At 39.4% G+C, this 15,155-nt stretch overlaps 1 protein-coding gene across 2 annotated transcripts in view; it reads left to right on the top strand.

The window, feature by feature from the left end:
* TMEM131 (transmembrane protein 131) overlaps window positions 1-15,155 on the top strand; it is a 244,367-nt gene that overhangs the window by 67,081 nt on the left and 162,131 nt on the right. For both annotated transcript variants that reach the window (XM_064371422.1, XM_064371424.1), the window contains exon 2: window positions 4,508-4,569. In XM_064371422.1, coding sequence (XP_064227492.1) covers window positions 4,508-4,569 — 62 coding nt within the window. The remainder of the gene's footprint in view (window positions 1-4,507; window positions 4,570-15,155) is intronic.

The raw sequence follows: 15,155 nt of genomic DNA, 5'->3' as shown, positions 1-15,155 counted from the left end.
GAAGGCTAGGAGGTAAAGATGTACAATGACAACCTAGGTTCCTAATGCCTGATACCACCCCCTCAATATGCGTATATTTCTACTAGTTATTTATAGCATTTGTTTTTTTTATGAGTTATTTTAGATGTATTAAAATTGCAAATTATATTTAGTCATTAGTTGTAATATTCAGAAAAATATCTTCACCTAAAAGAGAAAACGAAAACTTAGTAGACAAAGATTTGTCTTTGTGAAGATATTTTTAATCTTATAAATGCCATTCTTTACTAAATGAAACAGGGAGGTAAACACTTAGTTTCTGAGCCTCTTTTGAAACCGAGTGTTCCTATTTTGAAACAACTGACACATTGCCATTTTTACATTTTACTGGCTTTGTTACTCTCAGACAGCTTAGTCATGTGGATCGGTATGAGGAGCTTAAAGTAGATCTTACTGAGCCCAGCTTCAGAGTAAATATGAGTAGAATCATAAAAGCCAGAAATGTAAATCCCTTCCTTTCCTTTTCAAATCTTACTTTCCTCACTTACTGTCAGAAATATATGCCCAATTTTAAAAATTGTGTTGCTTGAAGGTGCTGTTAGTCATGAGCATTCTGTAAAGTTTATTTTGAAAGTAAGTAGGGATGGGCTTAGAAGCACAGATTCACGTTGCTGAAATTCATAGTTTTCTTTAGCGACTTTCTTGCTGGATATATCTGTGTCTCTTTATTTAAAATGGGATCAGTAATGTCTGTGTTATAGGATTAGTTTGAACTTTAATACCATAGTGATCAATAATTATTAGTTTTTTATTTCAATTACATTTGTTTGATGCTTGAACTAGGGAACATCAGGAAAGTTTGGGATTCATTAACAGCATAAAATTAGGGGAAATATTTTTGGGAGAGGAAGCTGTTACCAGTTGTGGTTTTGAATCTGGAGATGTGAATACTTGACTGACTTTGATGACTTTTTATATTTTATAGCTTAATAACTGCCTGTGAAATGATTAAGTCTATAACTAGTGTTCTGTTTTTTAGGCATATAATTGAAAGGTATTATAATTGGCTGTTTAAAGCAAAATATATTAATTTGTTTTATGCCAGAGTTGAATCCTATTTATCTCTACATCTTTTAAGAAAAGCCAGTGATGTGTAACACAGTATTTTCCTTTTGAGACTTTCTAATCAGATGCTATTATTAATTTTTTTCAACTGAAATAATTCATGTTTTTGACATACATAATTCATACTTTTAAAATATGAATTTATAATTCATAATATAATAGTATAGATTTTTAAAGCTCCTAATTTAAAATACAGTATACCCAAACTACTGCCTTTATGTAGTTCTCATCAGTTAGATAAACATTTCTTCTGGCTCGATGGTGTGAACTCATGTAGTGGTCTTCTATTGGAACTCTAATAGCAGCCACCTATAGCTCATTCCAATTGTTTCTTGTTGGTTTCCTCTGCCAATTAGACATAAAGCTTCTCATTAGAGGCTCTGACTCTTTGCCTTTTACGTTGTGAGCATCTGGCTGTTCAGTTATTTCTTGTTCATCGTGTTCTTACGTCAATAAATTTGTCTTCAGTAGGGAATGATGAGAAGCTTTTCTGGATTCTGTGAAATTTCCGTTTGTGTTAAAAAGTTGGAGGAACAGGTGAGGAATGGGATGGGTGAGCATTTTTTTCTTTTCTGAGCAGAGCCTTTTATATTTATAGTCCTTTTTTATAAAGAGTTTATCACTTTACTTAGAGGCATTCTTGTACACACTGAGTATACTGTGTCAGTAATTCTTTTGGAGCCATTAGCCCTGATCCTGATATTGAAATTCCACTATAAGCCAGGACTGCAGATAACATAACAAGAAAAAGGTCATTTGCATCAGTGAGTACCAATGCCAGTGCTTATTATACCTGAGCAAAAAGGTGGGACATCGTTCACGCTTTCAGTATTTGTTGAATATTCTCTATATGCCACAATCTGGCCGGGGATGAATAGAAGTAGATGGAGCAGGTCGGCACTGTCATTGAAGAGAAACACAGGAAATGGAGGACAGGAGTTTCCCAAAATAAAATCAGGATATGATTACAAAACTTAGGAGAAAAGGATGCTTGGCAGACAGAAAAAAACATTATTCAAATAGGTATTGTAATCTAATTAACTAGTATCTTATTCTGCTGCTTGACTGTCTGCTTTTGTTATATTGTAACAGCCAGGTATATGTGTGGGACAGTGAGTGTTGTACCTCAGTCCCAAAAGACCAACAAATGAGAGTCAGTGAATTCCATATTAAGCCAAATGAAATATCACATAAGTTGGAATTCTTCTACATGGGAAATTTGTCCGTTTTCTCCCATTTATTCAGCATATATTCATTTATAGCAGTATGGGTTCATGGATATTTATTTTGTACTTTGAGCTGCATCTAATACCACTTCATTTTGTTGCTCAGATTGTTTCAGCTTTGGTCATTTGGGAGCTGTCTCTGTTGGTTCTTACTTTCCTTTCCCTATCCCTATCAGTGTAGGTTTTGGGTGGTCTTCGTTTTTTGCTTTTCAGCACTGTTGAATGCTCCATTCTCATCTTGTGTATTTCCTGCCCTCTGTCCTCAAATCAGCCATTGCTCCAGGAAGCCCTCATTTCTTTTATTGGAAAGTAGTATTAGAACACAAGATCTGAGTTCTAGCTGTGTTCTTTGCTACTGGCATATCATTCCTTTAGGCCCTTAGAGCTGACAGAGGAAGGAAATACATGTATGTATACTAACACATGAACAGACACATCTTTAAGTATTCCTATATGTATGTAATAATCTATATGTTTCACTAAACATGAATTCGTATTGATATCACTGACTCTCATCCATTACCACCTGGATCATTTTGGCCTACCCCCTTGTTTCTATATAAATTGCTATTCCAACAGTCAGATACCTGGCTCCCAGTATCCATCAACTGTGTATTTAATTGTTTGATTTCAGTGTACATATATAGTAGCATCAGAATGGTTAACCCAAACTCCCATGGGAAAAAGCATTATCAACTAGAATACAGTGCATATGTATGGCTTCTTTTGCCTTTAGTCTTATAGATTCTACTCATTTCCAGAGTTACTCAGGTGAGCACTCTCCCCTCCCCACTTCAGTAAGATTGATTCATTGATTTGTAATATAATTAAATTGTTTTGTCATATTATGCATTCCATCCTATGGTCCCCCTAAAAATCTCCTAAATGATTTTTTAGATTTGCATACATTTAGATTTACTTTTTGTGCTGTGAAATTCTGTTTTGACAAATGCATCATGTCCTGCATCCACCATTGCAATTTGATAAAGAATGGTTTTACCACCCTAAAATATATCTGTGCTTCACTTATTTAACCTTTCCCATCTCCCCCAGTCCCCTAGCAACCACTGATCTTTTTACTATTTCCATAATTCTGCCTTTTCCAGAATGTCATGTACTTGGAAGCATACAGTATGTAGCCTTTTCTTTTCTTTTTTTGAGACGGAGTTTTGCTCTTGTTACCCAGGCTGGAGTGCAATGGCGCAATCTCGGCTCACTGCAACCTCCGCCTCCTGGGTTCAGGCAATTCTCCTGCTTCAGCCTCCTGAGTAGTTGGGATTACAGGCACGCGCCACCAGGCCCAGCTAATTTTTTGTATTTTTAGTAGAGACGGGGTTTCGCCATGTTGACCAGGATGGTCTCGATCTCTTGACCTCGTGATCCACCTGCCTCGGCCTCCCAAAGTGCTGGGATTACAGGCGTGAGCCACCGTGCCCGGCCCAGCCTTTTCTTTTACTAATATTCCATTGTATAGATATGCCGCAGTTTGTCTCTTCACCTTTGATGAACATTTTGACTATACCCAGATTTTGGTGATTACGAATAAAGCTGCTTTAAGGAATCGTATGTAGATTTTTGTATGTAAGGTTCCAAATCAGTTCAGTAAATACTAGGAGCATGATTGCCAGATTGTATGGTATAACTATATTAGCTTTCAAATATGTTACCTTTGCATTGTTCTATTTCTTAGAGCAGAATAATCTTTTGCTATTTTCCCTGCCCACTTCCTCACCAAGTCCCTTTGACTGTTGATCCCAGGTCATATCATCACTACAAATGAGCAGATGATACAGAATTTCAACTGATCATTTCTTGAGGGAAATATAATACTCTAGTAATCTTCTGTATGCTTTTGATATTTTCAGTTTATCAGGGAAAATAATTAGCTGCATCTTGATGAATTTGACTATTTTGTGCTTTCTCATAATATAGTAGTAATGGATATTTTGAAGTTGATGCATGTAGCCTGTAGGTTGTTGAAGCTACTTTGATATTTGTTTTATTTTAAAGTATTTCATAGTTTGTAAAATCCTGAAGTCATATTTTTCTTTTTAACCATCACCATTAAGGAGTCTATTTTTAAATATAAAATTGTATTAATTAATTTTAAGGTAAAAATGTTATGGAAATCAAATTTAAGTTTTCATAAGTGATGATATGTTTTGTTTTCTTTACAGCATTCATTCAATCAGAGAGCATAATAGAAGTACTGCGTTTTGACGATGGAGGGCTACTACAGGTAATTTTTTTTAAGTTGAAAACTTATTTCATTGTTAAGTCTTGAATAATATCTGGTTATTATTTTTCTTTTAAAAATATAATTGGTTTATCTGAAATATATTTTATGATCTTTGAAGATAGGCTGGTAGAGTCATTAGTAATATAAAAACCTCCTTAGTTATCTTTTAGATTAAATATTTCTTTAAATTGCAAACTCGTCATGGTATTAAAACCTTGTAAATAAGTACATCATCAGTCTGTGGCAAGTGTGTATGCCTGTGGATCTGAGAAGAAAGGGTTAGGTCAGGAGCAGAGGCTCTCTGAGTGTGAATTCAGATAGAGGATCTCAAAATATTTATCTAGAACATAACTTCTCTAGAGAGGATAAGTACTATAGATTTTACCTATACTATACTTCTACTTGCTATCGTAAGTCACATCATTAAATGTACATAAAATTTGAAAGTGTAATCCAATAAATGTCTTGTCCTTCCTTTTAGACCTAGTTTAGATAGCAGTATGAAGCCAATTTCAGGCTTCCCAGCTGAAAATGAGTTTGAGAATTTCAGCACTGAAAGAGATAGTAAATGCCATCTTAACTAACCCCCTGCTTTCTTATGGCAAGGTGTTTCCTCCTTTCTTACAAGCTTTTAGGATATTTTGTGCTTGTCTTTACTTAATAACTTTGTAATGGTAACATTTGTTTTTCAAGTAACATGTTGTTTGGTAGCATGACTGATAATTTTTAAATTAATTTTATATTCTAGGAAAAAACAGTATTTAGGTTAGGAAAGTTGATCAAGATCCCATGACTTTGTGGTACTGGGACTGGCACTCGAATCCCAGTGTACTCCCTCCAAATGTGATTGTTAGTCTCTTTATTACATGATACTATCTATAGTATTTTTAATTTATTTATAACTAAGTTACCTGAATAATTTTGGAAAAATATTTCCGGTTGTTTATAATAAAGGCAGGAAAGTAAAAATTAAAATTAGATCAAGACAGTAGAGACAATAATTATACTAGGGACATGGAACAAGATTTTTATTTGCATTTTAGCATACATTTAGATTAAATTTCATACATTAAGCCAGACAAAGAGAGCAAGAAAAAAAGTGATGGATTTTTAGAATCTTTTTCTCTGGCAGTGAAACTAGTAAGTCTTTTGCAAGACAAACTTTTCTTCTAAATTTTTAAATAAATTTCTCCTTCATATCTTTACGAAAGAAATGTTGAGAAACCTAATAGACAGTGGTTGCATAGTATTTGCATAGAGTCGGCTTTGTATATTTTAAAACTGAATAGAAACTAAATATAATGAGCTCTAATTTTATAAAGCCTTCCTACTAAAAAATGCTCTTAGTCTCTTTATTCTAGTTCTTTAATCTGTTTCATGATGAGAACTTGAGGAACCTCTGGAAACGCATGTTTTGAATGTTTTAAATATCTCCCTTTAGATGGTTGTTAACAGTATCTGTCTGGATGGCAGGCACATCAGGACTGAATTTCTGGAAAATTCCCTAAATGTGACTACTCTTTATTGATCAATGAAGGATTTGTGTCTGTTAGGAAGTGGATATCTAGGTTGCAGGTTGATAATTCATTCTAAAAATTCTGGAGCATGATTTATATTTTTGCTGAGGGAGGCTGCTAATCTGTATCTGGATGGACTTGGCTATGGAAAAGCTTGTGAGCTAGGATGTGATTCGCTAATACTCTTTGGATCTGCCCAAATGCTTGGACATTAGCTTGGTTGAGACCTCAGAGTCCTGTGGCAAAGGTGATTTTGGTCTAGAAAAATGTTGAGGGCAAATAGTATAAATTGGTTACTTCAACCGCAAAAAAGCCTCACTAACACTCCTGCAGAATGTCTCATGTTGAGACGCTATATAGTATATATGGCCCTAAATTAGCTGAATATAAGACCCTTTTGTATATATGTAAAATTGTTCATTTTAATGTTGAAGACTTTCTCAGAAACAACAATTTTTATTTTGACATAATGTTATCTTTTTCTGACTAATTTCCTAATGGATTTAACTATTTTAAATAACTCCTGGTTTCTTATGCTGTGGTTAGAACAGAAAAGTGTACATGTAGCATTTCTATGGCAGAATAGATATCCTTTCTCCAATGTAAATTTAAGCTAAAGCAGGGAGAGTGTCAAAGCAACAATCTTGTTTTACATTATTTAAAATGTGAATTTTGCGCAAGAACATTTTTTCTCAGATCTGAAATTCATGTATGTTCATGTGGCTTGGCTCATAGTAATTTTTATAATCTTCAAAATCAATTGATAAGTCAGTAAAAAATAAATTTTAAAAATTGCCGGCCAGGTGGCTTGTGCCTGTAATCCAGCACTTTGGGAGGCCAAGGTAGGTGGATCACAAGGTCAGGAGATCCAGACCATCCTGGCTAACACAGTGAAATCCCATCTCTACTGAAAATACAAAAAAAAAAAAAAAAAAAAAATTAGCCAGGTGTGGTGGCATGCGCCTATAATCCCAGCTACTCCAGAGGTTGAGGCAGGAGAATCACTTGAACCTGGGAGGTGGAGGTTACATTTGAGCCACTGCACTTCAGCCTGGGTGACAGAACAAGACTCTTATCTCGAAAAAAAAAAAAAAAATTGCCAGAAAGATTAAACTTGTTTTTTGTTTTTTTTTAAGATAAGGAAAATCAGGTTTATGGAAGTTAAATAATTTATTCCATGGTACTCAATTGCTAGAGCAGGAATCCAGTATCCAGTAAGTACCACACTCACCATGTCCAGTTTCAAAAATTTCCACGGCATGATGCATGTGTAGTTCTCTCAGATATTCCATGGGTTTCCATTTGTTACACATAGAAATTATAACCCCCATAGATTACGTTTTCTGTAGTTGATGCTTTGGCCATTGTCATTCCTGTTTGGCTGGTCTCAGATTTATCATCTAGAATACCTAAAGATCAGACAGTTCCTAAGATGACACACACTCTGAGGAATCTGCATCTCAACAGAAGAAATCCACATTAAGGCGATATAACATTAATCCTATCCACATTAATCCTATAACCGTAGGATGCCCTGGCTAATTATCTCAAACTGTCATTCCCATCTTAACTGATTAGAATGATTGGCTCTTCCTAACCTATTCCTTTGAAAGATTATAAAATGGAATAACAAAAGATTCGTTCATTTACAGGCACAATCTGTTCATAAACATGAATCTGCATCCTAATCTTTCTTTAAACAAAAGAGTAGAGGCAGGGCAGAGGCAGTGGTTCATGGCTGTAATCTCAACACTTTGGGAGGCTGAGGCAGGTCAATCGCTTGAGTCCAGGAGTTCAAGACCAGCCTGGGCAACACAGGGAGAACCTGTCTCTACAAAAAAACAGTACAAAAAGTTAGCCAGGCGTGGTAGCACACACCGTATTCCCAGCTACTCTGGTGGCTGAGGCAGGAGGATCACTTGAGTCTGGGAGGTTGAGGCTCCAGTGAGCTGTGATCATGCCACTATACTCCAGCCTGGGCTACAGAGTGAGATCCTGTCTCAACAGCTACAAAAAAGTGTTCCCCGAGTTCAAGTCCCTTAAATTTATTTTGCACCTTATTTTAAAAGGGGGTTTGTGAGTCCTGAGCTAAAGTGGTGGGGAAAGCCCCCCCATTATTGCCCAGCCATTCCTCCTCTAAGAGGTCTATGCACTTGGCCAAAGTCCTCAAAACCTGGAGCATCTCAGTCCCAGCTCCACATTAGAATCACCTTGAGAGCTTTAAAAATTCCTGGTGACAGTTACTGCCCTGTGGGCATTACAGGAATGAACTCAACCTGGGCCTCACCAGCACCTGATGGCGCGGTACCCAAGGGTCTCCTTGTATAGGTGGTAGGATGTAGTGATGGGGACAGGGGCCAAGTGTACACAGGCAGAGAGATGTGGGAAATAGTAGCTGCGCTGGGGTAAAGCATGCATACCTGTCCCCATAGGGCCAGTGGACCCCCACATCCTGACCTTGGAGGACCAGAGAGCAATCAGAGCTCGGCTGGCATACGGAGCTCTGCAGCCAACTGACCACACAGGTCATAGAGACAGGGTCTCACTCTATTGCCCACACTGGTATGCAGTGGCGCAATCACAACTCACTGCAACCTTGACCTCCCAGGCCCAAGTGATCCTGATCCTCCCACCTCAGACTCCAGAGTAGCTGGGACTACAAGGCATGCACCACCATACCCAGCTAATGTTTTTTTTTTTTTTTTTTTTTTTTTTAATGGAGACAGGGGTCTCTTTATGTTTCCCAGGCTGGCCTTGAACTCCTGGCCTCAGGCCATCTTCTCACCTTGGTCTCCCAAAGTGCTGGGATTACAGATATGAGTCACCATGCTTGTCCTCTAATCTAAGTTTCTTAGGAAGATAAAGCTCAGGAACAAAGCTAGCTCTGTATTTTTTTCACTATCCTACCAGAATAATCAGAATTTTAAAATTTTGGAAAGCAAGCTTTAGAATGTTTGTGAGTTGAAAACACAAACAGAATTTTGTCTTGTTTTTAGACGGTGTCTTGCTCTGTTACCTATGCTGGAGGCCAGTGGCACAATTATGCCTCACTGTTATCTCAGCCTCTCAAGCTCAAGTAGTAGGGACTACAGGCACATGCCACCACATCTGGCTAATTTTTAATTTTTTTGTGGAGGTAGGGTCTCACTATGTTGCCCAGGCTGGTCTCAAACTCCTGGGCTCAAGCAATCCTCCCATCTCAGCCTCCCAAAATCCTAGGATTATAGACCTGAGCCACTATGCCTGGCCAAATTTTGTCTTTTAAAACTTACAGAAAGTCCTATTTTATTTTATTTTTATTTATTTGCTTTTTTTGAGATGGAGTCTCGCTTTGTCACCCAGGCTGGAGTGCAGTGGCGCAGTCTTGACTCACTGCAGCCTCTGCCTCCTGGGTTCCAGCAGTTCTCTGGCCTCAGCCACTGGGATTACAGGTGTGCACCACCACACCCAGCTAACTTTTTCATTTTTAGTAGAGACAGCGTTTCATCAGGTTGTCCAGGGTTGTTTTGAACTCCGGACCCCAAGTGATCGGTCTGCCATAGTCTCCCAAAGGTGCTGGGATTACAGGTGTGAGCCACCATCCCCGGCAAAAGCCATATTTTATAAATGGAATTCTAACCATTTAATTAGAGACCCTATATTGAGCCTTCTTCCAAAGAGTATGTAAAGAATATATGATTTTGATTAACTTATTTTTTTCTTTAAAGTGTTTATTGTGAGTTATAATTTACATATCGATACTTAAATTTGGGGAGGGAGTGTAAGGCAAACAGCTGTGTAACCACCACCCAGGTTAAAAACTAAATCAGGCCAGCACCCTCCAAAGCTTCTCCTCAAGCTCTCTCCCAGTTACTACCCATAAAGTTAGCCATTTTCCTAAATTTTATGATAATTGCCTTTCCCTGTAATTTTAACATCTGAGTATATATCTCTAAATACTACAGTGTCACATATTTTTTGAAGTTCATACAGTTTGTATTGCTTTTTTTTTTCTTGGCTTCTTTTTGTCAGCATTATGTTTCTAAGATTCACAGCATTATGTGTTGAGTGTAACTGTAGTTACTTCATTTTTGTTGCTGAATAGTATTGCATTATATGGATATGCCCTGATTAATGTATTATTTCTTCTGTTTATGTATGTTTTGGTTGCTTTTAGTTTTTGACTATTAAGAATAATGCTGTCTCAGTGAACATAATACATGTGTTCAAAGCATTTTTTTCTGAGGGATTAGAGTGCATTTGTTGGGTCATAGAGAAGCAGGGGTCCCCAACCCCCATGCCATGGACAATATCAGTCTGTGGCCTGTTAGGAATGGGGCTACACAGCAGGTGTTGGGTGAGTGGTGGATGAACAAGTGAACATTACCTCCTGAGCTCTGCCTCCTGTCAGATCAGCAGTGGCATTAGATTCTCATAGGAGTGCAAACTCTATTGTGAACTGCACAGTGAGGGATCTAGGCTGTGCACTCCTTATGAGAATCTAACTAGTGCCTGATAATCTTAGGTGGAACAGTTGTGTTACGAAACTATTCTTCAGTCCCCCATTCGTGGAAAAATTGTGTTCCATGGTTCCAGTTTCTGGTGCCAGAAAGGTTGGGGACCACTGTCATAGAGTATGTGTGTCTTCAGCTTTAATAGATAATGCATATAGTTTTCCAAAGTGGTTGTTTCAGTTTACAAACCCCATCACCAGAAATTCCTCTGCAACAACTTTATAAAGTGTTTTCTTCCTTCTCTCCTATTCTGGAGCATGGCTAATGATCTCTTACTGGCATTTTATTTTCATTTCTCTGATTCCTCATAAAGCTGAGCAACTTTTCATGTTTACTTGACCATTTGGATATCTTCCTTTGTGACATCCATTAAGTCTTTTACCCATTTTGCTGTTGGTTTGTATATCTTTTTTCCTGTTGTTTTGTAGAGGTTTTTTAATAAGTTCTGGATACAAGCTCTTTGTTGGAACCCTGACCTCATACCAGTAACAAAAATCAGTTCCATTACATGAGTTCATTATTGGTTACAGATACTGAAAATAGCTTCTCTCACTAGATGGATTGCCCTTTTGGCCTATGTAATGGTGACTTTTGATGAACAGAAATTCTTAATTTTAATGAAGTTCAGTGTGTCAGTATTTTCTATTATGGTTAATCTTTTTTGTTTTGTGTCTTGTTCAGCTCACTGCATCGTCCGCCTCCTGGGTTCAAGCAGTTCTCCTGCCTCAGCCTCCCGGGTAGCTGGGACTGCAGGCGCACACCACCTCGCCCAGCTAATTTTTTTTGTATTTTTAGTAGAGACAGGGTTTCACCATGTTGGCCAGATGGTCTCAATCTCTTGACCTCGTGATCTGCCCGCCTCAGCCTCCCAAAGTGCTGGGATTACAGGCGAGCCACTGCACCCAGCCTGTTCAATGTTTTTCTATCCAAAGGTCATGAAGATATTCTCCTGTATTACCTTTTATAATATAGAATTTTATTGTTTTGCCTATCACAACTAGTTCAAATTCCATCTGGAATAAATTTTTGTTATTGATGTGAAGTCAAGTTTTGTTTTGTTTTGTTTTGTTTTTTTGAGATGGAGTTTCGCTCTTGTTGCCCAGGCTGGAGTGCAGTGGTGCAATCTCGGCTCACTGCAACCTCCGCCTCCCAGGTTAAAGTGATTCTCCTGCGTCAGCCCCTCAAGTAGCTGGAATTACAAGCATGTGCCACCATGCCTGGCTAATTTTGTATTTTTAGTAGGGATGGGGTTTCTCCTTGTTGGCCAAGCTGGCCTCGAACTCCTGACCTCAGGTGATCTACCCACCTCAGCCTTCCAAAAGTGCTAGGATTACAGGTGTTAGCCACCATGCCCAGCATAAAGTCAGGATTTTATTTCTTCCTTATATTTGATTGTCTCAGTATCCTTTATTGAATATTTTCCAGTATTTTCTTTCCCTAATATCCATCAGTGACACCTGATTCATAAACCAAGTGTCCATATATGTGTGAGCCTGTTTTTGGGCACTGTATTGGATTTCTTCAGTCTATTTGTCTGTCCTAATACCAGTGTCACAATTTTAATGACTATAGTTTGTTTGTTTGTGACAGTCTTTCTGTCACCAGGCTGGAGTGCAGTGGCACGATCTCTGCTCACTGCAACCTCTGCCACCAGGATTCAGGTGATTCTCCTGCCTCAGCCTCCCAAGTAGCTGGGATTACAGGGATGTGCCACCACACCCAGCTAATTTTTGTATTTTTAGTAGAGGCGGGGTTTCGCCATGTTGGCCAGGATGGTCACTATCTCTTGACCTCATATTCTGCCAGCCTAGGCTTCCCAAAGTGCTGGGATTACAGGTGTGAGCCACCGCACCCGGCCAATGACTATAGTTTTTAAAATTTTGATATTTGATAGAACAAATCCTAACACTTTGTTGCTGTCCTTCAATAATGTCTTTGTTATTCTTAGTCCTTTGCCTTCCGTATGTATCTTCTCAATTAGCTTCTCTCTCTCTCTCTCTCTCCCTCTGTCTCTCTCTGTCTCTCCCTCTCTCGGGGTTTTTATTAGCTTCACTCATAATCTGAGGATCAATTTTACAAGAATTAAAAATCTCAGATTTTCAGTATTCAGTCTGACAGTCTGATAACACAGTATATTTTTCAACTTATTTAGGTCTTCTTTATCTCATAATTTTATATTCTGTAAAGATCTTGAACATCTTTCGATAGATTTATTCCTGGGTCTTTGGTATTTTTTGATACTATCATAAGTGACATCTTTTCAAAATACTCACTTTTTGTGGTTATTAGGTTGAAGCATATTGCTGGTGCCCAGCCTTTATTGATCTATAAAAGTGGCAATTTCATATGGCTCAATATAAAATGTAGGAATGTGGTTGCCTTTAATATATCTACTATGTATCCTGATAACTTGGTAAATTACTTATTGATTCTAATAATTTATCTCTAGATGCTTTTGAACAACCTCCATAAACTGTCATAAACTGAGCTTGATGACATTTTATTTCTTCAATTTGACACGCAAAATCAACTATCACACTTTCCATCTTTTTTCTTACCTTAACTTTACTAGCTACAGCCAGTATGATGTTAATATAGTGGTATTTAATAGTAATCTTTGATACTTTCCTCATCTCAGAAATAAAACCTTCACTATTTCACCATTAAATATGGTTTTTTTTTCACTGCCTCCTCTGCCACCCCCACCCAAGATAGCCTTTGTCACGTCAGTTTGAGTTCTCAACAAGATCCTGAGACAGAGTTAGGAGTGCAAGAGATTGAGGGCTACTGCCTGTGAAAAATAAGGTGAAGAAAGCAGAATTAGGCAAGGAGAGTCTCAGACTGTGATACAGAATCTTAGCCAATGCAGTAGGGAGCTCTGGAGCAAAGATTGCCTGTTGGAAGCATCCTGCACTGGGTAGAGTTGGCCAGGCCCTAGTACACCTGCTGTGCTCATTCACTGTCTGGGAGTAGCCCAAGAAGAACTTAGCCTTACCTCAAATGCCACAGTTGATCCCAAAGGCACTATAGGTGGAGGCTGATAGCCAACAGTGTTTTCCACAACTGAATGGCAAGTTCTTCCTTGAAGGGAGATCTGCGCAGTTCATAGAAAATATATTGAAAATCAAAGCCAAGTCAGGCATGGTGGCTCAGATCTGTAATCCTAGCACTTTGGGAGGCTGAGGCACATGGATCCAGGTCAGGTGGATTAGTAGAGACAGAGTTTAACCATGTCAGTCAGACTGGTCTCGAACTCCTGACCTCCTAATCAGGCTTGAGGTCAGGAGTTCGAGACCAGTCTGACTGACATGGTTAAACTCTGTCTCTACTAAAATACAAAATTAGCTGGACGTGATGGCACATGCCTGTAATCCCAGCTACTCAGGAGGCTAAGGCAAGAGAATCACATGAACCCGGAAGGCAGAAGTTTCAGTGAGCCGAGATTGCACCGTTACACTCCAGCCTCAGCAACAAGGGTGAAACTCCATCTCAAAAAAAAAAAAAAAGGAAAGAAAGAAAAGAAAATCAAAGCCAAAGAGATGTGTTCTAAAAGCAACCAGAGAAAAAGAGAGCAGACCTTCAAAGAAGATAGAATTAACCTGACAGCTGACTTATAAACTGAAACAACAAGAGGCAAAAATAATATAATAAAATTTGGGAGGTTTTCAAGATGGCCGATTAGGAGGAAGTCGGGATTGCAGCTCCGAAAGAAGGCGCAGAGGGTGAGTGGACGCCGCATTTCCAGACTGATTTTTACTGACCACAGACCAGGGGATTAACAGGAGGAGGAGCCGCACGGGTCACCAGCGCTGCTGGTTTGAGCGGAGCGGCGCACCGCTCGGCCTACGCCCTGAGGTGGGGGGCGGCGGATCCACATACAGAGCGAGAGAGACTGAATCACCTCTGAGCCAGCAAGGGGAGCTGAAGCAGGGATTCAAGCCAGGACACTCCCTGGCAAGGGCGCGCCACGAATCTCAGAGCCGCTGCTTTTGGCTGATGCAGCGGCTCAAAGGGCAGTGGATTTTTACTGCCCACAGACCAGGAGATTCACAGGTGGAGAAGCTCCACGGGTTGCCAGCGCCGCTGGTTGGACTGGCGCGGCTGCTCTGCCTGCACCCGAGGCAGGGAGCAGCGGCCCCTTGTGCAGAGTGAGCGAGACCGGATCCCCTCTGGGCCAGCAAGGGGAGCTGAGGCAGGGACTCAACCCAAGAGTTTCCTGGGCAAAGAGGACGCCTCCGGAAACACGGCTGAACACGGGACGGTCCAGCTCTGTGGAGGAGGGGCGTCACCCACCGGGAAACACCCTGCAGTTCCCAGGACAATTTGCCCACAGCAGCTCAACGAAGCCTCTGCAGGCTGAGTGTGACTAGGCTGCCACCTTGTGGGCAGGGAAAACCATTGCAACAGCGGAAAATCATAACGCCCTAATTCCCTGGGACAGACCACCTAGGGGGAAGAAAAGGGGGTTTATGAGTTCAGCTACTACAGACTTAAAATTACCAAAATCAGAAAGACAGCAACTACAAAGTCAATAGGTGGATAAATCCACAAAGATGGGAAGAAACCAGCGCAAAAA

The sequence above is a fragment of the Aotus nancymaae genome, unplaced genomic scaffold (genome assembly GCF_030222135.1).
Source record: "Aotus nancymaae isolate 86718 unplaced genomic scaffold, 86718_ANA_hifiasm-v0.15.2.pri h1tg000131l, whole genome shotgun sequence".
NCBI classification, from domain to species: Eukaryota; Metazoa; Chordata; class Mammalia; order Primates; family Aotidae; genus Aotus; species Aotus nancymaae.
This window is presented reverse-complemented; position numbering and strand designations above follow the sequence as displayed.